The 26741-nt window shown below is 48.3% G+C and overlaps 2 protein-coding genes across 2 annotated transcripts in view; one reads left to right on the top strand and one right to left on the bottom strand.

Annotated features, from left to right (window-relative positions):
- Positions 1 to 23859, bottom strand: part of Klf3 (Kruppel like factor 3) — a 29654-nt gene extending 5795 nt beyond the window's left edge. The window contains exons 1-4 of the mRNA XM_021162552.2: positions 23767 to 23859; positions 10731 to 10826; positions 4581 to 5064; positions 3913 to 4063 (exon numbers count right to left, since the gene is read on the bottom strand). Of these exons, the coding sequence (XP_021018211.1) occupies positions 3913 to 4063; positions 4581 to 5064; positions 10731 to 10787 (692 nt within the window). The 5' untranslated portion in view covers positions 10788 to 10826; positions 23767 to 23859. The remainder of the gene's footprint in view (positions 1 to 3912; positions 4064 to 4580; positions 5065 to 10730; positions 10827 to 23766) is intronic.
- Positions 23269 to 25508, top strand: LOC110294857. Its single transcript, XM_021163343.2, has 3 exons — positions 23269 to 23507; positions 23598 to 24059; positions 24836 to 25508. Exons 1-3 carry the CDS (start codon positions 23269 to 23271, stop codon positions 25116 to 25118), a joined length of 984 nt encoding a protein of 327 aa, XP_021019002.1. The 3' UTR covers positions 25119 to 25508.
- The last annotated feature ends 1233 nt before the right edge of the window (positions 25509 to 26741 follow it).

Below are 26741 nucleotides of genomic sequence, written 5' to 3'. Positions count from 1 at the left end.
GCAAAGCATTGAGAAAAGGTGCTTCCCTTCCCTCAAGTCTACTAAAAATAAAAAGCATTTACAACATCGGGCAAAAACAAACAAACCCCCCAACAAAATGAAAAAAAAAAAAAAAGACCAAAAAAAAAAAAAAAAAAGAAAAAAGAATTAGCTGTTCAACCCAAGAAGCGCTGCGTTTATATTCATTCAACAAACATGTAGCGAGCACCTACCATGAGCCAGGCACTGTGCTTGGCACCGGGACACAAAGATGAATAAAAACAGGGTTCCTGCCCTCGAGGAGCTCACACTCTAGGGGGAGACAGACATGGAGATAAGTAATGACAGCAAGAAGGTTAAGGTGCTCTGCTGAGGGAGGAGCCGCGTGCGGGGAGAGGCTCTTGCGTGCGCCCGTGTCCCGTGTCCGGTACTTCTCAGCACTGCACCGGGTTTCCCACGGGCTAGCTCTCCGATTTCCATTTTTCTCGAAGGAAACATGGAAACAGTCCAATCCCTACTTCTTAGGCAAACACGCGGCCCTACAGATCTATACTCTAAACTTCCTCTCCAAGTCTCTTTTGCGGAACGCTGACAGTTTTCATTGGCTCTTTCAAAGGAAGTCCGTCATTGCTGTCTATAGCACAATCTTACAGTGCCAGAGTAGCTCGCACATGAGGGAGGGGTCCAGCACTCACGGTGAAGTGGGGGAGGGCAGTGACTGGCTCCCGGGGGCGCGGTGCCACCCATAAAATGGTTTTGGCTCAAAAAATTTTGCACGAATTTTTTTTTGTTTTGTTTTGTTTTGTTGGTTTTTTGTTTGGCTTGAGGTGACCAGTTAAATAATAAAATGTGGGTTCGTTTTACGTGGTATTTCTTACTTCTGTCAGTACTTTAAAACCTTATGTTGGGACGTCTGGATTCAGAGACCACAGAAAAGTGAATAAGAAGTGGTGGGAGTGTGGCCAGGTTACTGGAACTTCCATCACACACGCATATATTTTTTATTTTAAATTTGAAGGAAAAAAAAACTCACAATGGAGAATAAGGTTTATTTGTTTGGTTTTTTTTTTTATTAAGATGGAATAAGTCACTAAAAATCCTTCAGTAAAAAGGAAGCTATCTTTTTTACTTTGGAAAGTGCTCGGGAAGATTGAGTGGCCTATGTGTCTGGGACTCAGGCAGATAGCCCATGCCAAGTGGCTTTAGAAATCTTGTCCAGCAACTGGGTTTTCTGTAGGTTGAGAATCTAAATCATTTCAGCATGGTAATTCCCACTGCATTTCCCAGTGTCTCCTCCTTCGCTGACCGTCTCTGTGCCTCGATTTCCTCTGTGAGACAGGGGGTATTAATGCTACCGACTGAAGAGGCTGCTGTGGATTCGAACAGTGTGGGAACAGCTCCAGTCGATGACTACCTAGGGAACCACAGGACGGTGTTTGTGCCAGAGGCCAAATGACTAACAGAAAGCAGCCAGTACTCTGTGCTCAGAAGCACCCTTTCCTGCCGCACGGCACAGTTGTCCAATTCATGTGGAGTTTCCTGGATGTTTCAAAGCCACTTTAAAAAACTATCAAGGTAGAGTCTATTGGAAAACTCGACAGTATGGTGGTATAGGTTAAAGTAAGAGAGAGATTAAAGTCTTGGCAGTCTCAGTCTTCCACCTTTCACTCCTTTCTAAAGAGATCATTTGGGATCAAACACGCATAGACTAGTTACTATGTAGCAGATACCTGCTCTGAGTTAAACTGGCCCTTCCTAAGTCCGCATCCTTATGCCCTCTCTGTTTTTCTGTTCTCCCATTTTCCTGTTCTAAATGCAGCCTGACAAAAGGTAAAACACACAGGGAATGGCATCTTTTGAATTTTATTTTATATTTTGTTATACCTTTGGATGCATTTAAAAATGATGCTAATGCTGTAATTCTGGATCAAGCACATGGGTTTCCAAGCTGTGAAGCCCACGCCTAGGCAGCAGGGTTTCAAGGCTGGTGTTGCTGAGGGGCCAGGCTCACTGCAATGTTCTAGGTACTTGGCTTCAAGCAATTCTTTCCTGGCTAATGTGTTCTATGTGGGCTGCTACTGGGCCCACTCCAAGACATTACTTAATCCCATCTGCGAAAGAATTACATAGACTGCATGTTCCACTGTGGTTAATCTACAGAGGTTCTTTTTTTTTTTTTTGGAGAAAAATGCATCTTAAGTCAGCATTAAATAAACACATTACTCATTAAGCATTCAAAAGCCTCCAGCAGTGAGATCACTAAAGGAATATTACTTGAAACAGAAATATATAATAATATATGTGTGTATATATATATACATATTTAATATATAGCTCAGGCTGGCTTAAATACCTGATCCTCCTGCCTCTACCTCCCACATGCTGGGGTCACAGGCATATCCTACCACACCTAGCTGGAAACAGTATTTCCTTTTAAGCAGTACTTAAACAATGGGAGACTACTTTCAAATACTTTCCCACAATGTCTCACATTTTAATTTGTAATGTAAGTCTAGCCCTGTACTATCTACTGACCCAGAGAGACAGAGCTCAAAGCAGGTCCCCCATGTCAAGTGTGGGACCGTGGGTGTATTGGGGTACCTTAACTAATATGTTGGCTTATCAGTTCTCTATCTGCTCTGAATAAAGGAACTCACTTGAAACACCTGGAGCTGGGCATGAGGCTTCATGCTTGCAACCCTGGTAGTCAGGAGGCTGAGGCAGACAGTCAGGAATATGGGGTCAGCCTGGGCTGCACACCAAGACCCTGTCTTTAAACAAAAACAAAAACCCTAAAACTGAACTTCTAAGGGGGAAGTACTACACAACTGTGAAAAAGAAGAGCACTGGCCTCCAAGCCGCTGAGAAAGCCACACAAACCAGAGGTGGGTGTGACCGCAGTAGACCTGAAGTCACCCGCAACAGCTTCTGTGAAGCCAAGGAACTCACACTCTACTGTTAAGTAAAGTGACAGGGGAGGAGAAGGTAGGACAGGAAAAGTAGGCAGAACATTTGCTGAAGCTGGAGAGAAGATAGTGTGGGAGAGGGATGGTGGGAGGGACCCTGCAGAGGCAATGGCTGTGGTTGCTGAGGCTGTTCCAATTAGTTGGCTGGACGCAGTGCAGAAGCACTATAGAGTTGGTACAAGAGCAATTACAACAAAAAGGCAGAAGATGTGGGCAGTGAGAATAAGCTTAGTCCTCGAGTGCTGAAGCACAGCGCCCGGGTCAGAGCCGTCTTCCCAGACGATGCTCTCTCCAGGGGTCAAACCACGAACTGTGACTTAACCATGTGAGGTACCACCCTGTCCAAGCAGAGGCTCAGATGCTGGCCAAAGCAGAGCATCCTTCCTCCTGGCTTACAGCCCTGCAAGTGAGGAGAGGCTCCAAGGGCAGCCATGATTAAAGACGCAATGCCAAGATTTCTTTCTGCATTGAGCTCCTCTGAGTTGCAGGGGAAGCTTCTGTGGCCAACGCTGTCGCTGGCCTGAAGATGTCAAAGAATAGACGTTTTCAACCATAAACATGCTCTACTGCACTAGAAGTGAAAGCTGTGGGTGAGGGGCGTTGGGGCAGCTGCTGTTTGACATGGGACAACTTTTGGTTGTTCAAGCAGATATGAACATTAAATCCAATCTTCATGAAAACACTATCGATCCCACGTGGATGGCAAAAGAAAAAAAAATTAAAAAACAGAAGATTCATGTGGTCACCCTGGGGGACCCATTTAGTGAGGTTGACACAACGGTTGCAGGTCTGGTCCATGTTGTTCTTGGAGACTGTCTTGGCCACGGTTAACTGAGGCCAAGTGATGCCACACCAAAGAGGCTGTCTCCGGCCATCCACAGCACATCACATTTGCAATTCCATGCTTTATTCCGGGACCCCAGGTGCAGGCACTACTAAAACACCAGGTCTGCCTAAGTATACTTACTCTTGCAACAAGGCTTGCGGGGGGGACACTGGGTTCATTAAAGGGGGTGACATTTCTTCAGGGTAATAGTCAGTCCTCTGTGGTTCAATTCCAGGCTCTATTTTAATTTTTTTCTGTAATAAGGGCTTCTCATATGATTCAATTACAGGTACTAAAAAATAAAAAAAAAATAGAAAAATCATTCTACGCACAATGTATCAGTTTCAGCTTGTGAAAGCTCACCTCATGGCTTTTGGGGACTAGACTTTTGTATGTGTATTTCTTCATCTCTGGCAAGGTTACCACCAGGACTTAATCTGTGAGCGATCCTCGCTTCTTTTGAAGCAGGCAGAGGACTCTGCAGCTCAAGATGACTCTCCACCACAAAACCTGGCTAACCCCTTAGTCCCCTCCCTAAGGTTGACAAACAGGTGGCTTTTAAGAGCCATTAGCAGCGTGATCAAAAAGAACCTCTTTTGTGCCCAGGACCGTATTGGTACTCAGTAAATCAAAGTATAAAATACACTGTGAAAGTAACTAATTGTGGGACGCTCTCCCAATTTTATCCCTTCAAAACAAAAACAGAACAATTTGCCCCAGGATATCCTTTTGAGGATATAATAGCTCTGCCCGGTGTCCTCACCAGACTACTAAGCAGGTGCTGGGTGTAGGGGCATGGCAGAATTTACCTGGCATGCCGCTGTTTGAATTGTCCATCTCTTCCGACAAGGAGACCATGAGAGGCTGCTGCAGGTGGCTGGTATACATAAAAGGAACGGGCTGGACCACGACGGGCTGAATGACGGGGAGGATGCCTGGGCTCCGGATTCCATGTCTGGACAGCGCGGCTGCCATCACAGGCGGCATAGACAGCGGTACTCCAAAGGGCTGCACGCCAGGAGAAGGGGGTGAGTACTTCTTAATGGGCGGACTAGAGGAGGGCATGCTGAGGCCAGGTGACGCTCTCCGGTGGGATGGGAACTTCAGAGAGGAAGGAGAACCGCCCGCAGCAGGCGGGGAGCCCCGCTTGTTCACCGTGAGGTCCACCGGCTCCACCTGTATCCCGTGAGTGAGGCCTTCTGGGGTCTGGAAGAACTTATCAGGCAATGGTGTGGAGTAAATGACCCCGTATTTGTTGGGCTTCATCGATTCTATGTAATTCGAAGGGTAGGACTATGAGAAACAAGAAAAAGAAATAGAGACGTTTAAGGAGACATACTTTAGGTCTGGAGGTATGTGATCCCCAAAAAGCTATGGGAGAGATGGGTTTAGCAATTGCTAGGAAGTAAGGTTTGCTGGGCCCCCAAAAAACCTGAAAATTGAATTCATGATTTTTATATTAGTGAGAAGGCTGATAGCCGGCAGGCTCCTAAAGCTGCCTGCATCATGAAGGACTTGAGGCCTTCAGGAGGAGCCAGCACTGAAGGCCACCGAGCAGGCCAAACTATAAAACCTGAGCTGGGTTGGTTTCTGAGACAGAGTCTCACTGTGTAGCTCTGGCTGACCAGGAACTCCCCTCCCTTCTCAGCACTGGGATTAAGGTGTGCCCCACCACACCCAGCACACTACTCCTGAGCTTCTCTGGGTTTGACTGGGACTACTCTTGGGCTCACACTCTTTCTTCTCTGGGTCAGACGGGCTCAGTCTCTGCCCAGCTATGAACTACAACTGTTTTTCCTTGTAGAAGTGACTCTCTGGACCTTGTACCAGCAAATCACCCAGGAATGGGAGACCGGACCATGAGACTTTCAGTGATGGGGAGATCCTTGTTGTGGGGCACTGAGGAGCCCTTTTCCGGGTTGCTATGGTGGTAATACATGATAACCTATGTAATCCTCTCAACTTCACTCCTGACACACTGGATTGTCCCAGGAGAGCCTTCCAGCCCTTTATGCAGGAGACGTACTCCAAGGCTGTAAGACTCCAAACTCTAAGATCACAGTGCAGCCAAGGATGGCTAGGCACACCGTTGGGTATACTGATTCAGTGTCTAGGGGAGCAGCAGCCTAAAATGGCAAAGACTGTCACCTTTCTAGCCAAGTCTTAAGTGACAGAGATAAAGAGTAAAAAGATGAGCTGAATGCTACAAAAAAAAAAAAAAAAAAAAAAAAAAAGACTTCCAATACGGTGCAGAAATATGCAAAGGACTAAGACCAGAAAGTACAAGACACAAGGATTCTGGCGTCAGCTCTCAGCAGGGGTGGAAGAGTGAATAATGACCATCGTAGGACCTCGGGGTGGAAGGGTAAATAACAACCATCCTAAGACCTCATCTCTTCTCTCTTCTTAATTAATTAGAGACAGGATCTAACTCTATAGCACAGGCTGTTTTTGAACTTGTAGCAATCCTCCTGCCTCTGCCTCCAAGAGGTGATCTGTACCAGCACACGCAGCTCTACCTTTCTTTTGAACTAGCCACATCCACCCAAGTATATATCACAAGGCAGAAGATCCAGTTTATACAGCAACATCAGCATTAAGCCTATTTAAATTTAATTAAAATAGGGGTTATTAAGAGAACAAGGCTCACAGACACTGTACAAAGAGGATCTCGATAATTAACTCCAGGGAGAAGCTTTCTGTGTTTTAATTCTCCAAAGGGCACAGCTCTGGTGGGAGGCAAGACTTCATGAAAGAGACTGGATGGAGGGCAGCAGCGCGCGATGTGGCACCTTTCTCATCTCAGACCTGTTCCTCCAAGACCTCCCACTGACCTAGATTTTAAGGCCTACAGTTCCTGGCAGCTGAACGGCAAGCAGAGTGAGGACACCCTGCCACTGCTGCTGCCGCTGGGTTTTTCTATCCGTGGCACGAACCTCAGAGAAGTGGGAATTCAGGCACGTGCCAATTTGGTAATATCCTCGGGGTTCTTATACACTGTTTAACACACACTCTGCATCTTCTATATACACTTAGTGCAAATGGATGCCCCTCTCCTCTAGACTGCCGTCAAGTCTCCATCAAAGACCCAGGCTTGGTGTAGGGCGTACTCTGGGACAGGCACTCAGCCCCAGGTCCATAATTAACTCTTTCCAGTTCAACTGCCTCACAAAAGGGCAACGAAATATAGCCCTTCTTGGCTCACCCGCAAGTCTGAGAATCTTCTCTAAACCAGGTTTAAGTATTTGGGTGGAGCACGAAGCCTACAGCAGTGGCGGACACCCGTCTGGCAGGCACGGTGTAAAACGTGATGCACATCAGTTGTGACCTGTGATGAAAAATTCCACTAAACTACTTCCCTCTGGTCTAGACCACGCCTGTCTTCTAAGTACACAGGTGTGGCTGAACGGGTCCCAAGTACCCACCAGAATCAAGTGTTGGATCAAAAAGGCATTGACAGGTGTGGATGGACCCCACAACGTCCTCCACCATATCTTCTGCAACATAGCTGTCCAAAGACAAGACACAGAGAAAGGTCTACTAGCTCCACCCCAGCCCTCTCTTGTCTTCTGTTGAAATGTGCTCCGAGTGTCCACGCCTCTTCTGTGTGTATGTGTATATGTGCACCAGAAAGTGAGGCAAGAGCTTCATACGTTCTCAGTGAATTAACCTGCTTCCTGCAGGTCTTCCATGCTGGCAAGGCTGGGGTAATGCCAATACTTTTGATTCCTGAAGACATGGGGATTGGGCAGGGGAGGGGAGCTCGGACACTCCCCCAAAGGTCTCAGTATTTATAACGTTGAGACTTTCCAGTTTCGTATTTTATTAGGTACAGCTTTGATGAGTTCTCTTCACAAGACAGTAAGTGGGTGGGACAACTGACAGGAACAGGAAGTCTCTGCTGATGAACAGGAAAACAAGGTGCATCTGTGACAGGCCACTTAGGCGTTCTCAGACCACAGGTGGGGCTGTGTGCACAGGAAGGCGGAAGGCGTGGCACGTTCATAAACACTCGCTCTGGGCTCGGCAAATGCTCTGAGGCAAACAGAAGGCTTTCTGTCCACCTGGCCCAGGAAAACCACCAAGGGTTCTGTTGGGACAGAGCAGGGGAAATGACTGATTTTAAGGACCTCTCAAAGGACAAGGAGTCTGCTGGCTGACAAGATTCACCAGAAGAAAAAGAAAAGAAAAAAGAGAAAAAAGGGAATTTAGAGAAAGATTAAAAGGTATCTTGGTTTTTTTCCTTCAATTTGTTTTCTTTCTGATTGCCCGTATCAGAAAGAACCCTCCCTAGTTTTCAATCTTTGTCCTAAGATCTTTCAATCACTTTAACACTGTTTATATTTCAGTAAAAGTAAATGGTTTTTTTAAACTATGACAAAAAAATACCAAATAATGCGATTGCTTTGGGTAGGATTTTTTTTTTTTTTAAAGAAAAAGGACCGACAACAGACACGCGACAACAGACACGCGGACACACACAACGGCCTTGCTGTGTTTGTGTGTGTGTGTGTATGTGTGTTGGGATTAAAAAACAAACAAAACAAAACAACCATTCTTGAGGCTGGAGAGATGACTGAGTGTTAAGAGCACTGGTTGATCTTGCAGAGGCCCCAGGTTTGGTTCCCAGCCCCCACACGGCAGCTAGCCACTGTCTGCGGCTCCAGTCCTAGGGGAGCCAATGCCCTTTCCTGGCCTCCTCAGGCGCCGCATGTGTTGCCGCATATACACGCATGCACGCAGGCACGCACGCAATCCTGGCACACAGAAGGCTCAAGCAGGAGGACTGCCATGAGTTAAGGGCAGTATGGGATACACAGCAAGGCTCTCTCTCCAACGAAACAAAAACAAACTTACAAATGTCCTATGCTGCTGTTAGCACGTGCGTTCTGACTCCTCCAGTCCTTTCTATCAGGGTGAGGGAAAGGACATTTGAAGAGCTGACAGCACAGAGGTCTTTTTACTTCCTTCTCAGTGAGGACTAAAGCTAACTTTTGGAACTAGAGTGAAATGCTGTGTCATGTGACCACAGCACACAAAGGAGAGAGAATGAGAGAATTTATTACAAAAATACTCTTACATATTTCAACTTTATGTGTGTGCTGTTTTTGTTTGGTTTTATTGGTCAACTTGACACATGACTAGGGCACTGGGAAGAGGGACTTCTACTGAGCAACAGTCGACACTCTTAGACCAGCCTGTAGGCTAGTGGCTGGGGGCATTTTCTTGACTAAAGATTGCTATGAGAGGAATCGCCCAAGGGCCAGCTTAGCTCTTGAGCAAGCCAGTGAGCAGAGCCCCTCTAAGGTCTCTGCCTCAGTCTCCTGCCCAGGTTTTCTCATCAATGGAGTGTGACCTGGGGCTGTAAGCTGAAATAAACCATTTCCTCCCCACGATACTTTCGGTCCTGGTGTTAATCCCAGCAGTGGAAAGCAAACTGACACACACAAAAAAAACGAGTTACAGTGTCCTAATGCATAAAATAAAAATTCGCTTTATTCCCTTTTCTCTTCAGTTAAGCACAGCTCCCTGGCACTTGGGTATTTCATATGGACCTCATAATGTGGCTCCCTGCATTAACTGCAATCGGGTTCACGAGCCGTACTTTCGTGCCTGACTAAGAACGCTGGGTGTACATCAGTCAAATGTATCATTGGTGGCCACACGCCATTTATAAAGATCCAGATCTTTTAATTTTTCTATTCCCGGAAGATGATCAGGTAACAGCTGAGAGAAAGAGGGCTGAAGGCGTGCTCAGCAATCTTCCTCCCGCTGCACCGTGCACGCAACTCTTTAATACAGTTCTTCATGCTGTGGTGACCCCCAACTATAAAGTCATTTTGTTGCTACTTCCTAACTGTAATTTTTCACTGTTATGTAATGTATGTAATTATAATGTAGATATCTGATATATAGGATATCTGATACTTAACCCCACAAAGGGGGTTGAGACCCAGAGGCTGAGAATCACTAAGAAGAAAAGTCCATTAAAAAAAAATGTAATTTTAATTGTTTGATTATTTCACTCAGGCCCATGATAACGGCATTATCTAGCTACTGTGCTAAAATGTAACTATTATTTCCTTAAAGATGCTCTCATTGACGTTTTGTTGCAGACGATAGTAAACACATCATTGGCTTAGTAATCTCCATGGGAACTGGGTTCCAAGCACCTTGGAGTGACCCTGTCTGAGTCTTGTATAAGTCTTTCTGGCAGGAACTTCCACAGCCAGTGCATAAGGATGATCTAATTTTGCAAGTGTGTCATTCCCAACCTTCAGATACACATCCAGGCCAAGATTTTTTCCTCCTTGTGAATATTTTCCGACCCCATGGAAGAAAAGATCCGGGCGGGCTGGGAGCGCTGCGTTGTTAGTCAGTGTCTACTGACTACACCAGACCACATCCTCATGTCCATGCTCCTGCTCTGAAAAGTTGGGCACCTCCTTGCCACCTGTGTCTCATCTCCGTGGTCCTAGGACCTACAGAAACACCTGGACCGAGTCTTAGTCCCCTGGTGTGTGTGTGAGTAGTGCTATGGCCTGGCTCACAAGAGGGGCTGACTGAGCGCTAAGGTTTAGAAAGAGGCATAGATCTAATTCCCACCCAGCCACACACTCTTCCAAGTGAAATACAATCTGGTCTCCCTGCCAAGTCCCCTCGCTGGCTGGCTTCTCCTCAAGCCATCCCTCCTGGAGCCGCAGCCCCATATGGCTTCTGTCAATGCTTTCTGTCTTCCTCCGTTTGTGCTCAATGCGTTTTACACATACATTTGTGAACTTACTTTCACTGTGAACAGATCGGCCTACGGTTGACCCTGTCTAGGGGTGTGGGGATAGTGACACCTCGTTTACTACTGGGGGCTTTGAGAAACACCACCTGTCAAGCAAGAAGCACTTTAGGAAACAAACAGAGCTCCATGTTATCAGTTAAGAGTTGATCCGTTTGGGGAAGCTTACCACCGAGACAGGGTCCATGGCCTCCTGCTTGACAGGGACTGGATCAAACATGAGCATCCTTTCAGCCACGCCTTCTAGGGTGTTCTGATGTCTGGCCTAGAAAACAAAACAGTATGCCTGGTCTTAATGCCAAGGGCCCATAAACTAAGAAAAAGAAAAGGCCCCTTTACCTCTTAGCTCCACAGTCCATCTTCTCTCTCATTTCCCATACCTACTATGAAGAAGATGCCCTTTTACATAATTAAAACCAGGCCTCCCAGGCAGGACTAACTGAAAGTGGCATTTCTAATACAGCTACACAAACCCTGACATTTCTAGAACAATATGCACAGCCTCTTCTGCCAGGAAACCTCCTCGAATGGCAAGGCTGGGCAGCTCAGCAGAAGGTCTGCCCTATCCCCATGCTTGTCGGAAGAAGAAGCAACGACCATCAATGCTGGTTTTAACCCTCCGAGCCGTGTTTAAGTGGGTACGCAGCGCACACAGTGTGCAGTACCTTTCCAGTCACTTAATTCTTTACTGATGGACTGACTCAAAGCAGCAAACCACGCTGCTCTGTGACAAGATCAGTTTAAATTGTCACCTTTGGCTGGGTGTGGTGGTACATGGCCTTTTACACCAGCAGAGGCAGGTGGGTCTCTGTGAGTTTGAGGCCAGCCTTGGCTACAAAGTAAGTTGAGGACAGCCACAGCTACACCGAGAAACCAAGTCTCAAAACAAAACACATCACCTTTCATTAGAAACAAGGGCTGATGAGAGAGTTCAGCAGGCAAACACGTCTGCTGATAAGCCTGACTACTCCAGTTACCACACAGAGAATGTGCAAGCATGCACACACACACACACACACACACACACACGAATAAAACAATAAAAACATTGCTGCACTCTTACGTTTCCAGAATGTTCACTGGTAGAAAGAGCACCGACACTCTGCACTCAGTTTAATTTTTATAACAAATTCTCTAAAGGAGAACTCTTGGCTTTCATTTTCATGGTCTCCGCAGGATACGTCATTTCTCTCTGAGTTTCTGAGCCTGAACCTTTTTCATCTTTATTCGCCATTTACATTTCTTTGAGAAAAGTCCACTTGGATCTTGAGACGCACGCTCTCTCCCACACAACTCTGTCTTCTGGATACAGTTCCCACATTAGCCCGCTGTCACTCTAGTGAAGGCAACACCGGCCTTGAGCTCCTGCTCTGCCCTATAATTGCAATTCTGCTGCACAGAGCCACTGGCCGGCTGCTACAGACTTCACGCAACTGCAGAGCCTTCCTATCCCAACTCGGTGTGCGTGCTTAGCGTCTTGACTCAAGGCAAAGCCTTTACAGGTCCGCCTGGTTCCAGTGGCTAAATGAGCCAGTTAGCCAGTTTCTCCTGAGAAAGTGGGACTTCCACAAGTGTGAGGCTAGCCTGGGCTACACAGGCAAGACCCTGTCTCAGAAAACCAAAAGCCCCGTAGAGGCTGCAGAGATGGCTCAGTGGTTAATTATACGTTATTGCTCTTAAATCAGAGTGGCTCACAATCGCCTGTAACCTCAGCCTTAGGGGACCCATGGGCTCCATCAGCACCTTCTCCCGGCCTCCACGGGCACTTGCAGTCACCTGCACGTGGACACGTCATTTCAAATAAAAATAAAATCATTAAAAGAAGGTCCAGGTTCTACACTCTTCGCATCTTCTACCTCAGTATGGAGAATGCGGTGCCCACATCGTCTATCCATACCTGTGTTCTAGCAGTTACATTAAGACATTCGCATACATAATACGCCTGAATGTGGTACCAGGTGGCTCTTGTCCTTCAGCATGTCACTGGAACGTCTTTTAATTTTCATGGCAACATGTAAATTCTACCCACCAACACAAGGCCCTGACTTCACAACTAATTGTCCTATACCCTAGGATGTATAATAATCTGCAAATACAATGTGACACCAGGCTGCTCAACTCCATGGTGCCATTACCCTCTTAGGTGTCCCCGAAAAAGACAAAATGACAGCAAACAAACAAACAAAAAAGCCAAAACTGGGTGATCTTACTAGGAAGAAAGAAAACCTGTTGTGTTTTGGCATCTAAGAACTGGTCCTAATTGAGCAACTACACACACAGGTAGGGCTCTATGACCCGCCGTCCTTGCCCCACCCTTAGAGAAGAAAGGTGTATCTCCTGTATCTTTAGAGACCTTAAAGCTAGCATACAGGTGTTCTTCTCCCACTGATAAGGTCAGACAGTTTAGCAGCTTCCTAACAACACCTGTCTTTTAAATGGAGTTCTATCCCATAAGATGCTTATCTTGCCTCTCACACCCTCAGGTGTGGAAGGAAGGACCCCAGAGGCTTTGAGGCCTCTGACAGCCTAACCCAGCACCGAGGAGGCGATGCTTCTCACAGGAAGAATGCAGACCGCCGCACTCCTTTCTCAAGTTACGAGATCATCTTCCCTCTCAATTACTCATCTCCACAGATGTGCAGTTTTTGGATTTGTGGTACGTACTCCACTCACACCTGACTACATTTATTGGTTTCAAACCCCAGAGCAATATGTAAAGCAAGATGAATGATGCCCGGAGGCCCCCACCCCAAGTGTTAGTAAAAGCTTCGAGGGGAAGCCAGGTGAGGCGGTGTATGCTTAGATCGGCTTCGCATGCCTGTGTGATGATGTTTAAGTTGTTCATTATAGTTAAACGTTTAAACATAACAACAGGGAAAGACATAGAAAGGACGGGAAGAAAACGAAGCACACCGCACACCAACACACATCGGACTGCCTGTTCAAAAACAACAGCAGCAATTCTTCTGTACCAACTGTCCTGGCCATTGCTTTGGGCTTTATGGGTTCTGGTGAGGAACCTGGGAAGAGCTCTTGGCAGAATAGCTGGCCTAGCACCACAAGGCCCTGCCTGGGTTCAATCCCTCCTACTTGAATTAAAGTTAATATTTAAATCAGGATAGAATGAGAAGAGAACTACCACTGTGCCTTCCACGTAACTAACACGTAAGCTAAGGCCTGTAAGAACTGGGATCTTTAAACTTGGTTGGCAGTCGCTGTTATCCAGGGCTCTGCAGTTATCGTTATCTTTTTAAAGCTCGTTTTTCTTCTTTTGAAACAGTCTCACTATATAGCCTCGGCTGACCTAGAGCTCCACCTGCATTCTAAGTGTTGGACTGCCAGGTGCATGCTACCACATCTCCTTCATTTTTTCAAAAGGGATTCTGAAACCAAAGACGCAAGTCTTTTACTTACCACCCTAGCAGCAATTCTAAAGAGAACCAGTAGGTGGCGCACGAAAACAGGCTTTGGAGCCATAAGACGCTGGCAGAAGATTGGCGTTGTACCAACCAGCCTCGGGGTCTTTAAAACCTTGTGGGTTTTAACCAAGCTGAGGAATCTCACTAACCACTTTATGTAGGCATTGAAGAAATGAGAAAGCCTCGAATGTGGCTGTTTCTTTACATCTTAGTTCTGTTTAGCTAAACACTGAATTAGGCAATGCCAGGGGAAAAACGGCACGGGGGCAAAACTTGTTTTTGTTTTTAGAAGTTACTGAGGTGCTTAAAAAAACCAACAATATAGGAAAAATCAGTCCCCCCCCCCAAATAATTTCCCATAATGGGGACAACTGGGTTATTTTGTGGGGAAGAGCTAGTCAAACCGAATTTTCATTGAAAAGTGATGTCCCTTCGGGAGCCCTCCCCTCGTCTACTTTTGACTGCAGATTATCAAACCAAGGGTCAGGTTTCTGTCAGCATGTAACTGTAGAAGTATATATTAGAAGCCTGGAGAATCATTTAGGCAACTTCTAGAAATGATACAGCTCTTACAGTCTGTGAGGCTCCAGGTACAACTACTTCCTAAGGGAGGCAATGAATGGAGGTGGAGGCTGACTAGAGCCAAGAGTTCTGTTTGCTGAGGACAAAGCAAGACTTGCCTGACATTCTCTCTCCTCTCTTCAGGCCTGACCCTAAGGCTCACCCCAATTACCTGCTCCCTTCAAAGGGGGACCTCAGCCAGGTGTCCAGAGAACAGACTACTAAACAAACAACAAGCAGCAATCGCGAGCACCTTCTTCACGCTCCCAAGCGAATTTTCAAAAGAGGAAGTAAGTATGTTGCTAGTCCCCACCCTCACTCTCCAAAGGAACTGACACGGTAAAGATCTGAGCTCTCTGTGGATCTTGGCCAGGAGGGCAAGCGCTGTCCCTGAACTTCCTTTGCCAAGAACCCTTTCTTTACATTTCCTTAGCAAACTTTCTGAGCGCTCCCAGTGACCGGTACTACAGGAAGTACCATGCAATGGCCTGACCAGAAATGCAGAGGGGCAGGCACCCTAAGCCAGGCTTGCTTAGCGGGGCTGGCACCTACCTTGGAAGGGTGCCCAGTTTTCACACCACCCAAGGACTCACCCACCTCACTCTTCCACTGTTGACCTGAACAGAATTCCATCGGATATTTCTGAATCTGTGCCTCTCATCAATTATTTCTGCATTAACGTGTTTTGTAAAAGGGAGAAGTTCATTACTTGGCTTCAGATGGGATGCAATGACCCAGGGAGCCGGCGATCCGCCCTCCCCTCTCCGTGAACAAGCCACCCAATTTTACTTTTCTGCCTCCACCCATCGGCTCCACCCCATGGAGACTTGCCAGGGCGAGTCCAACTTGTCCAAACAGGACATAGCTTCAGATAAGATTCTGCCCACACCCAGTACTTCGGAAAGACCAAGTGAAGCAATTGATTTTACATGTAAATAAGGACAGGTGGAGAGGCAGTGAAGGGGACAGGATTTCTCCAGCTTTCCAACCCTCCCCCCAACCCCTACCCCCGAGAGCACCTGTAGGGCTGCGGAGACCCAAACATATATTACTCTCCAGGCCGGCTCTGACGTTCAAGGGCACCTGGTTGGTACTAAGGTTACACATTTGTTTTTCCTCCTTTATGCTCGCTGACAATTCTGTGTTTCAGTTTTAAGGGCAAGCCACCCAAGATAAATTGAAAAATACCCACAATGTCTTAATCCTGCTGTGTACACAGCTCCAAAGGCCTCGCCTAAGCCCTCCCGGTTCTCCTCAGTGAGGCCTTATATAATCAAATCCAGAAAGGCTGCGTGAGGCCACGGGGCCTCTCATCTGCCTGGCTCACTAGGTGCCCTCCCTATCACTGGAGACCCACCTCACTCCACCCTGCTGGGCCTCCACCCATGGGGCCCCACCCTGCAGGGAGTGGGAAGGCTGGGAGGGACCCGACTGGCTCCAGGCTGCAGCCAGTTCCTGGAAATTCCACCCTGAACCAAGGATGGCAGGAACCTTAAAAATAACCAGAAAGAACTGTCAGGGTGGTGTAGTTCCCAGTGCCTGAAGTCTCTCTAAACTTTACCTCAGAGGACTGCACCTTCCATACAAAACTGTGCAGGGGAAGGTGCCCTCCCCTTCCAGAGTAAACACAAACCAGAAAGCACTTGCAACCCTTGCTGGGCAACATGGCTACAGTCCAGCCCAAGCCTCCTCCTCCTCCCTCCAGTCCGGGTTCTAAGAGGTTGCCCCTCCTTAACTCCCATTTGCCTTATTTTCTCCTCTTTCACCATGGAAACCTAAGGTCGTCTGTGAAGTCTGCCCCACCCCTTTTCTCTCCATTTCCACACCAGCCACTGGGACCAGATCCTCAGGTCTCCCGCTCAAGGCGGGGCGGGGAGGGGGGGGGCGGGGGAGTAACGCAGGCCAACCCCTTTGCCAGCAGTCCCTTCCTCATCTGATCCCTCCTCCAAGGGAGCCTGGGACTGCCAGGATGAGGTTAGCTGCTTGTGCCGGTCACCAGCTTCCTAAATAGCCCAGGCTCCCCAAGGGGCCCTGACTCCCCCTCCCCAGCACCAAGCTTTTGTTCGTTTCTGGCCCCGATGCTGGGCAACAGTGTGGTATGCCCCCTCCCCTTCCGGCTTATCTAAATCCTCCTAATTCTTCAAAGACCTGCTCAAGGCTCTCCCCACCCTACAGTGGCCAGCGACTGCTCCCCACTACATCCAGGTTGGCCTCTTACCTCGCCAAGCTAGAAGGGTGTGTCTTCTACCCCTACCAATAGGGTCCAGGCAGGTCCCTTCCCTGACACCTTATAGAAAGGATACTGAAAACAAAGTAGTTTCTCTGCTAGGCCCAGGGGAAGTAACAACAAGACAAGCAACCCCTCCCCACCAATAATAATAATTAATTACAAGTGACCAAGCCTTGAGAAGGACTTCTGCAGCCGTCTCCTCCTGAACACTTGAAATGTTCCTCAACAGGTTCCAAGGAGGAGGAAGGGCCCAGCCCTACAGGAAATTAGTGATCAAAACTTCCTTTAAAAAGTTACTGCCCCTAACCTTAGCCTGGCCTATATAGGAGTCTTTCCCACCATCGCCCTAAAACAACTTTCCCCCCTTACCCACTCACGGAGGTCTTTTAAATAAGCCCAGTAGCAGGGGCTTTGAAACCCTACAAGAGAATGGTAAGAGGTAGGGGTAAGAGGGTAGGGGACAGAGAGAATGGTGAGAGGGTAGGGGACAGGAGCCAGCTGTGGTTGATAGGCTTTTCTTGTTTTCTAATGATGGTACTTCTGCCTGGTGAGGGGGCATGTGCTGGTATTCCCTGTTCCTAGGAGGGATAAGCAGGGCTGCTACAACTCCAACACTACCCTGGGCTACACGGAGAGACCCTGCCTCAAAACCAACAGAGATTGGACTTTTGTTGACCAATGCAAACAAGGGCCACAGGATGTGTCCCGCCGGCCGGTCACCACCACCTTCATGACGAATGTCCTGTTCTCTAGTCATCTGTGTCATTTTGTGCCTTGAGTGGGAACTGCCTTGTCATTTCACAACGAAAACACTCGGAGGGCGGGGCCTAACAACCTGCCAAGTTCACACAGCTGGAGAGCCAGGATTCGAACCCAAGTTCACCATCTGGCTTCCAGGCTGAGGACTTGGCACACCACTCAACTCAGAGAGGGGATGACTCTAAGGGGGTCTTCTTTGAAAAGAGGTCCTTTTGGGGACACGGAGCTCGGTGATAAACTTACAGTAGCCAACCGGGATGATTTTTAACCTGCCCCCTTTTTCCAAGCCTATCTGTCTACAAGATCAAAAGCTACATTCTAAAAAGCTCCCAATTAGGTTATTATTCTTGGTAGCCAATGCACCTGCAATTGGTCCATAAAACCGCTGAGAAAAATTGGCAGCTTTTACCCAAGTAAATACGGAAATCCTCACAGTTTAACTGTACAAAGGCAGAGGGGTCAGGTCTTCGTCCCCATTTTAGAAATGAGGAAATGGAGGGACTTGGTCCACACGTGGAGCTGCAGCCAAGATCCAGAGTGTGCCTGCTGGCAGACCAGAGCTTTGCTGTGCTGCACACCCTGGGCGGAGGGAGCCATTCTTGGGTGGAATCACCTCACCCTGGGGTCATTCCCCAACCCAGAGGGTGTGGTGTGCACACTGGTCCAGGGTTAGCAGTAAGCAGCGCCACGGGGAGGTTCCAAGAGCAATTAGGATTTCAAAATGCCTTTCCAGGTTAGATCGCTCACTTCAGCTCCTCTCCATCCTGTGGCATAACTCAGAATGACTGCACCCAACATGAGATTACTACTAATGACTAGGTGCTAAATACCTGAGAGATGAACAAATGTATGGATGTCAAACTACACTTCTCGTGTCAGGATAAACATGAAGGGCGAGGGCACGGGATGAGCACGGGTCTGAGGCCAGTGAAGCCAGCATGTCTAAAACACAAAATGTGAACCCTTGAAGGGGTACGGGAAGACTAAAGTACCACTAATAAAGTATTCGGGAGTGCGGAGTCTCGAAGGTCCCGGGGTATAAAGTACAAGCATAGGTAAAGAGTGGATGGCAGAGATTAGACTCCAACAGTAAGCAGTTCTTGGAAAGAATGGCAGAGGCCACGGAGACAAACCCAGGCTGCTCTCCAGGGTAGAGGCTGACTTCAACCATCTCCATTCCCTCTATCCTGTCTGGCCTGGGCTAAACTCCACGTATGACGCTTGACTCTAGCTCCGAGCTAGAGTCTTGCATGATCCCTAAACTTTCAAAGTCCGGCAACTAGCCTACATCCCAGACTAGGCTGAGCTCGAGATGCTTCTCCTGAGGGTGAAAGCTAGACCCGGGGGCTTGACCTGAGTGCGCAGGCGCAGAGGGCCAGGAACCTGCCGCTTGTCCGTTGTTGCTCCATCTTCGCGCCCCCCCCCCCCCCCAGTTAACAATTAGCTGGGGAAATGATAATGTATTCAGCTTGCCAACCCAATGGAAATGAGTTTCAAAAACCTCAAGGAACCAGTTTTTCCAAAGACTTTACTGAAAACACGCAGAACGAGGCACAGAACAGTTTCGTTAATTAGTGCACTGAAGACGGTCATTCGGTGTGCACACAGTTGAGAAGCACATATACTTTTTCTTTTTGCTTTAGAAGAAAACATCCCTAGTCCTGATTCACAGAATATCTACAGTGCTGTGTTTCCCTACTAACTTTCAAGGAAGGAGTGTTTGGGGTAGGGTGGGGGAGCAGGGCTACCTCCTTTAGACAATACTCTCCCTTATCAGGGCAGACTGTGTCTGGTTTCCTGTCTCCGAGCTCTGGCATGACTGTCTAAGATGAGAAGCAGGCTCTGAACAGCCGGAGCCTGAAATGGGAACACTGTAGACCATCCTGCTCACTCTGAGGAGGCACTGATGAGAAAATACCTCTCAGCAAACCAGGTGGTAATTGCTCTAAGATTCTAGGGACTTCTCTCCTCATAACAGATAGGATCAATGCTAACTAGCCGCTTCAGAAACAAGCCCAATTTGTGTGTGGTGTGTGTATGTGATATATATGAGCAAGTGGGTGTAAAACCAGCATTTGGAAATAGGTGAGAACCCAGAGACAATGAAGTTAAATTAGGCATGCTGAGTTATATGAAGAGACGAAACTATTGTTCCCAGGCCTTGTGGATATAGCAACTACCATATACAATGTCCCTAACAATTTAATACAGCATTTAAAAGCTTGCAACACTCCTGATAGAGTAGACTAGACTCTAATCAAACCTATTAGCCACCTCCCTGTCCCCACCCAAGCAGAAGGGACGATCGGAGTAAACCAACCTCACCAAGACTGCCTACTCAATCTAGTTGGTTGTTACTAACTCTGTATTTCAATTTAAATCATTTATGAACTTCTGCTTAAAGGTCTCTGGTTCTCAGTGCAGCTTAATATTTCAAGTTCCTTTGTTCTAAGGGAGAAAGAAAAAAACAAAACAAAACAAAAAAACCAGAAACCAAATCAAACCACGACTGGGGACTTCTAAGACTCATAATTTTTCAAGGAAAGTATCATTAGCCTACTGTTTGACCCTAGTAACTTTCATAGACGAGGCTGTTGGGAGGCATTTGAAGCAACTAGCTATTCTCAAGACTGGCGGCTCAGGGCTGGTTTGCATTCAGTCATCTTTTAAATAAGTCCATCTCAAACTGTAGACCATTCCTTTAGGTCTTAAAGAAAATCCCCAAGTAAGTTTGAAAAAGACACATAAAAGTCCCCACCCCCAACTCTTTCTTTTAAAGAAAAAGTTTCTCAAGAGCAGGGAGAGAGAGAAACTTACTAAACAGTTTATCCAGACTGTCAAGGCTACAGAAAGATTGAAAAACTGATTATTATGAGAAAGATACGGATCTCTCTGTTTTCAAAACAGAAGGTTACAATTTTCCAAACCATCATTCAAGAGAACCAATCAGCACTTACCTCTCCTTTTCCTTAAGATTTTTATTCTTAACATGGGCTAGAAATCACCTCTAGGATATAGGAGTCTTTGCCCTTAAAAAATATTCTGCTGGTTTAATCTTTATCCCTAAAAGAAATGACCCTGGATTTTTTTTTCTTGATACATGTCATGGTTTGCTTGAATAATTTTTTTCTAGAGATTTCTCCTTCAAAACAAGACGCAGCAACTCAAGCCCAGGTGGCTAAGCTATTTAAATTTTCCATCCCCTGGGTCTACCTGGGGCATCCCGGAGTGAAAATGAGCAAGGGTGGGCCAGAGGCTTTCGCATAATGCCAGATCTTTAACTCCAAGGTGTTAATCCTGATCTAAACTTGACAGCTCCAGGGCAGTGTGCCTATCTCCCAACAATGGCTGTATCCACCTTCACAGGAAAACTGCAAAAACACCTTCCTTTAGATTTGTCCATATGCCCACAAAATTCCCTAACATCCCATCAGCGGGATAACTTTTAAAAGGTAAAAAGTATTGATTTGCTCCTTTAACAGTGGGGCAAAGGGTGTGTGTTAAAAGGTTAACTGACTTCTCATTATGACATAACACAGGCATCTTGAGCAATCACAGTAGAGACATGATAGCTCCCTGGGTGGGGATACAAAGTTTAGGGGCAGGGACCATGGCCTGGTTTAGGCTACTGATCGACCAGAAAACAGCCTGAAACAGGAAAGAGCACACATATGCCACTTGGAATGTATGACGCAAACCCCAGCCTTGAAACAAAGAACAGGAAACAGCCCGGCCGGCAGTGCTGGAGAGAGAGCACAGAGAAACATTTAGCCAGCCCTCCCTGACCCTATATTCATGAGCAGCTGGAGTTTTTTAAGACAACAACAGGGGGGTGGAGGTGTTTGTTCTATGGGTGTGAATAATAACACCAGCTTTATACAAGGGGACCTGCCCTATTTACAAACAGGAGCTGGGGCATACACTAAACATCCCAAGTACACATACGATTTTATCATCTCCAAGCTGCAGAGACCTTCCAAGTTACCTAGTGCCAGCCTCCTTCCTGATTTCTTTTGTCCCTTTCGGCCAGGTCCCAAGGGCTAGGAGCCCTGACTAAATTCTACGACCGGAAAATGATCAGGTCTAGCCCAGCCAGATCTAGCCATCGTGCATATTGAGGTAGATCTAGGGAAGGCACTGCTGTAAGAATCCAGGTTACAACTGGGTTATCCCACAGAACCAAAGCTGGACCTAGTTCAAGCTTCCTTTGGTCACAGCTAGACAGAAGACAGACTTGGCCTCTTTAGCCACTTGAAAATCTCGCTTTTTTCAAATGTAGTCAAGGACATAGCTACTCACTGGTTCTCCACATAAAGCTACTGAAAGTCACCCTTTTGGGAATGTGATTTTTACTGCAATTTGTAAACTCCAGCACCAGTTTTACCAGATAATCTATCAATGACTCTTTTCCCTGAGATATTCAAAGGCAGCAGGGTCCATTTAAAGTCCCACCCACAGTAGTTTTTTCTTTACATGTTGTTAGCCAAGATGATTTAACTCAACTCAGGTTTCCATTATCAGGGACTTAAGGATTGGTCTGTAGACAAAACTACAGGTTAAAAAGAAAAATAAGGGGGGAGGGGGAAAACGCAGCGCTGTACCCATAGCAACAAGATTGCATTTTAATATAGAAACTTTGCAGCAGAGAGACAATAGCTCCCTCCACAGCTATGTAGTTTTGTATTGGGAAGGGTTTGCAACCCAAGCAGCTACTGTTATTCCTACACTTTGATACTCTCCTTAATTTCAGCCAAACGGTCTCTACAGAGCACCTCCACAGGACTTGGCCAGCGGCGACGGTCTGCAGCAAACCTCAATGAGAAAACTGATTTTCTCTAGGGAGTTTAAATTAATCAAACATCTTCTTTCAGGTTCCTCTAAACAGCCTAAGGTAAACACGCACGTTTAAGCCACAGAATAACTCAGGGGGCTCTTTCTTCATAAACCCTAACTTACAAAATTATGAAGATGTTTGTTACATTCCTGGGATGAGGCAAGTTATCATGCAAGCAGAATTTCTTATAAAAAGTGTTCCTCAAATTTATGCATAAAGTTCTCATTTATCTTAACTGGCCCATGGTCACTCAATTTTGCTTAGTGACAAGATATCAAATCCAAATGAATTCAGAATACCAATTCATACTCCCCCCTAAACACCACTCTTGAGAATAAAGTATCTCCAACAATATTAGAGAAAAAAAAATAAGTTCTTAGAACCAAATCTCAATGACTCCGTGTAAAATAAAATCTCAATGACTCCGTGTAAAGTGTTTATTTTGAAGAATACAAGGTGAACATTATCCAGTGTCCATTTAACCTGAATTATTCAAAGGCTCATTCATATTCAATTAGTATTATTGTAAAATACTACTATTGTAAAAATTTTACAATAGTAGTACAAAAAATTTTACTGCAGTAAAAATTTACAGAAGTGTTTCTGTTATCCGCCAAAGACATGGATATGACAATTCCAACTCTTATTTGCCACCTCCAAGCTATCCAAAGGTTCTGGTCCACACCATAGTCCTGTGGTCCCTACAGGGCTCCGGTTTCCTAACACCGAAGGCGCTCTGCACTGCTAGCCACGCTGCAATCCTTTGCTTCAGGCACTGCGGCAGGTTCTCTCCATGTCCCCAAAGGCAGTCTCTCCAAACCTCGGTGGTTCTTTTCCTCCCCCCTGCCTTCCCCCACAAGCCAAATGACCCAGCAGTTAGCGCGCTCCGGGTACGGAAAAGGGGATGCTTCTTCAGTCCCAGTCGCCCCCAAGTTTCTCGCCAGGGGCGCTGGAGGCTGGGCTCCAAGTTTGCTGGGCGGCAGCTGGGGGCGCGGGCGGGGGGCGGGAGCCCCGAGTCCGGGCGGGAGGGGGAGGAGCAGGCGCGCGGCCTCGCCGCTACCTGGCTCCTTCCAACGCGGCCGCTCGCGGGGTGCGCCGGGGGCTCCGATGGGAACCGAGCGCGGGGGGCCCGGGACCACACAGGTGAGCCCCGCCCGCGGGCTCCCGATCCACCGAGTTCCCCTATCCCACGATCCCGCCCGCCATCCCCTCCCCCTCGCTTCTCCACCCCAGCTCCGAAGCACTTTCCCAAGCCCGAAGGAGCCCTCGCTGCACCCCGAACCCGTTCTCCGCGTCCTGCTTTCTCCGAGGGAAAAAAAAAAAAGGAGAGAAAGAGAGAGAAGCAAGCAGATGCGGCGCAAAGCGGGGCGCAGGACGGCAAGGTGAGGGCGCAGGGACTTACTCTGCCAAGCGCGGTGCCGAGCGCAGCGGCCAAGAAACCCAGGCCCGGCTCCCCGGCGCCCGGAACCCCGCGGGCCGGCAGGTCAAGCGCTTCGGGCCGGACGGTGTCCGGGATAGGGACCGCGACCGCACGGACGCGCGGGTGGGGTCGGCTCGGGTGGCGCTCGCACTGCGCTCCGGCCGCGGCTCCGCGCGGCTCGGCTCCCGGCTCCCCTCTGGCTCCTTGGCACCAACTCTGGGCAGTCACATGACGCCGGCGCCGCTCGCTCTGCGAGCCTCCCCGGGGCTGGCGGGGTAAGTAGAGGCTGGGAGCCGGGGTGGGAGGGTCAGGGAGGGGCAGCGGGAGCCGCCACAGCCGCCCGGGCTGGGAGGGGTCCCCACCCACTTGGGTGGAGGCAGCCGCCGGAGGGGTCGGCGAGTCACTGGCAAACACGCACCCCGCCCTGCCCTTCCCCGCCCCCGCCTCCCGCGCCGCCCCCGCCCGCGCCCCGCCCAGTCACCCGGGGCCAGCCTGACAGACACTCATTATTCCCCGGAGCCGGGCGCCGCCCCGCCGGCTCGACCTGTCCCGCGAGGCGCGGCGCGGCCTCGGGGCTGGGCGTGAGCGGCCCCCGCCCGGCTCTCCACCCTGGGCCTCCACCCCGCCTGAGCGCTCCGCCCCGCGCCCGAGCCCAGAGCCCGCGGCCCCGCCCTAGCCGTCCCGGCCTCCTCGCTGCGGCCCGAGCCCCGGGGGGGAAGGAAGGGCGGCGTTGGCCCGCTCCGGGCGTCACACGCTCTACGGCCCCTAGCGCCGCTTCCAAAACACACAGCCCGGGTTCGCAGGCGAGCCGGGGTGGGGGGTGGCAGGGAGAGGCGAGGCCGTCAATCACTCCCTCCCGCGGGAAGGGCCGCCCCTCCGGGGCAGAGGGCGGTGGAGAGGGTGTCGCGGACCAGGATGCCCTGTCCCTGCGTCGGGGAGCGCAGTGCTCCGGGAGCGATCGTTGCCTGGTGCACAGGGGTCGCGCTGCAGCCTGCGCGCTGGCGCTGTTCCGAGACTCTGGGTCGCCCCTGTTCTTTCGCCTACCCTGCAGAGGCCGCTTCCAGCCTGGAGGGACTTTTCTTGGAAAGGTGGAGACCCCCGGAGGAGTGCGACTCCCCAAGGCCCTGGAGCGAAAAGGCGTTCGCGGGTCAGCCTTGCTGCCAGAAAAATTTAGCAAACTTCGGGCAGATCCTCCCACCTGGGGCGAGAGCTCTGGCTGGCCTGGGGCTCAGCCCCGGGACCTTTCCTTTCACACTTTAAGAGCCTCAAGGCACTTTTTCCGTGGAAACCAGGCCAGAGCGAGGACAACTTCGCTGAGCTTGCTGCTAGGCTAGAGTCGGAGGCCTTTGAGTTTCTTTTTAAAACAGTATTAATGTAATAAGGAACGCAATAAAAAGAACAAAGGACAAATTGGTTCAATTGTTTTAGTTCTGTGTAATGTTTTAAAACAACCCGGCTTCAGTCTATGGCTTGTTATTACTTCAAGATGTTTTAAAGGCCCTGTAAGTTCACCATTCTCACTTCACTTTGATGCTTCAGCCAGGCATGGTACTACTTAAAACGTAGTGATACATAGATTCCCCACTCCTTGTTGTAACTACAAGGTACAATTAAACTAGAACCCAGTAACCTCCACCACTGAAATTGTCTGTCCTGAGGAGACCCAGAACCCACTAGTTCACATTCCAGCATAATGTCCTGTTTAAAATGTAAGTGGTGAGGGTCTTGGGTGGTTTATTTCCAAATAAAATAGTCAAAGAAAAAGTTGGGTTTTTGTTTGTGTGTGTGATTTGTAAATTGCTGCTCCTAGGTGACCAATTATTAGCAGTATATTTGAATGGCTAGGATTTAAATGAGAGAGAGAGAGAGAGAGAGAGAGAGAGAGAGAGAGAGGAGATAAAGTAGATCTGATGGCTTGAAAAGTGGCCCAAGATAAGAAGGGTGGGGATGGGGGTGGGGGTTAGCACCTTAGTGAGCACTGATTTGGGTGCCTCCAGGGAAAAAGATCTAATCAAAGACTTAGTCCGTGTAGTGCTGAGTAGTGCTGTGTAGTAGCTCAGCAAGAGACACAGAAACTCTTCCAGGTGGGCAAGTCGGAACTGCCTGAAGTCATCCCTGACCCTTGCCCCTCCCTAGCAGATCGCCAAACTGTCTCCCATCATTACTTACTCCTTGGCCACTACCCCGGTACACCCTGTTGCAACAGTGTCTCCCATTTGTAGCATGATTAAAGGTGTGGGAAGAGAGTGGAAGCAATGGAGTAAGAATGTCCTTTCTAAATAAAGTACAGATGGAAATGTGTCAGTTTCTTGGGTGACTCAGTTTGGGTTCAACCTTTCTATCTGTACTGAAGGGTATCTGTCTTAGTTACTTTTCTATTGCTCTGCTGAATGCCATGATCAAGCTACCTTCGAGAAGGAAGGGTTCGTTTGGGGTTTGTGGTTTCATCCTCATCACCATCACCGTGGGAAAGTGTGGCCCCAGGTAGGTATGGCAGCAGGACCTGCTGAGAGCTTACATTCTGAACTGGAAAAGCATAGCACTAACTGGGGATGGGGTGGGGTGGAGGTTTGATATCTCAAGCCACTCCCCGGTAACCCCCTTCCTCCAGCAAGGCATCTCCCAAACCTCCGGAAACAGGGCTACCAACAGGAAACCAAGTATTCAGGTGCCCAAGAAGATCTCATTCAGACCAGCATGTTCTGCTCCCTGGCATCTCTAGTCTGACCATACAGTAATGCAAAAACACATTTAGTCCAGCTTCAAACGTCCTCATAGTCTTTCAGTCCCAACCCCGATTTCTAAGTCCAAAGTCTCTTCCAAGGCTCAAGACAATCTCTTAGTTAAAACTTTCTATAAAATTTAAAAGCAAGCTACATGCTTCTAATGTACAGTGGCACCGAATATACATAACCATTTCAAAAGGGAGGGATGGAGGTATAGAGAGCAAATACTGG

The sequence above is a fragment of the Mus caroli genome, chromosome 5 (assembly GCF_900094665.2).
Source record: "Mus caroli chromosome 5, CAROLI_EIJ_v1.1, whole genome shotgun sequence".
NCBI lineage: Eukaryota > Metazoa > Chordata > Mammalia > Rodentia > Muridae > Mus > Mus caroli.
This window is presented reverse-complemented; position numbering and strand designations above follow the sequence as displayed.

What these genes read in the sequence shown, in the direction of transcription:
- LOC110294857 (XM_021163343.2), top strand. Translation starts at nt 23,269, where the DNA reads ATGCTTCTTCAGTCCCAGTCGCCCCCAAGTTTCTCGCCAGGGGCGCTG. An exon ending in GGGGGCCCGGGACCACACAG is followed by an intron (nt 23,508 to 23,597) that starts GTGAGCCCCGCC and finishes TCTCCACCCCAG; the next exon opens with CTCCGAAGCACTTTCCCAAG. An exon ending in GCCTCCCCGGGGCTGGCGGG is followed by an intron (nt 24,060 to 24,835) that starts GTAAGTAGAGGC and finishes CCTACCCTGCAG; the next exon opens with AGGCCGCTTCCAGCCTGGAG.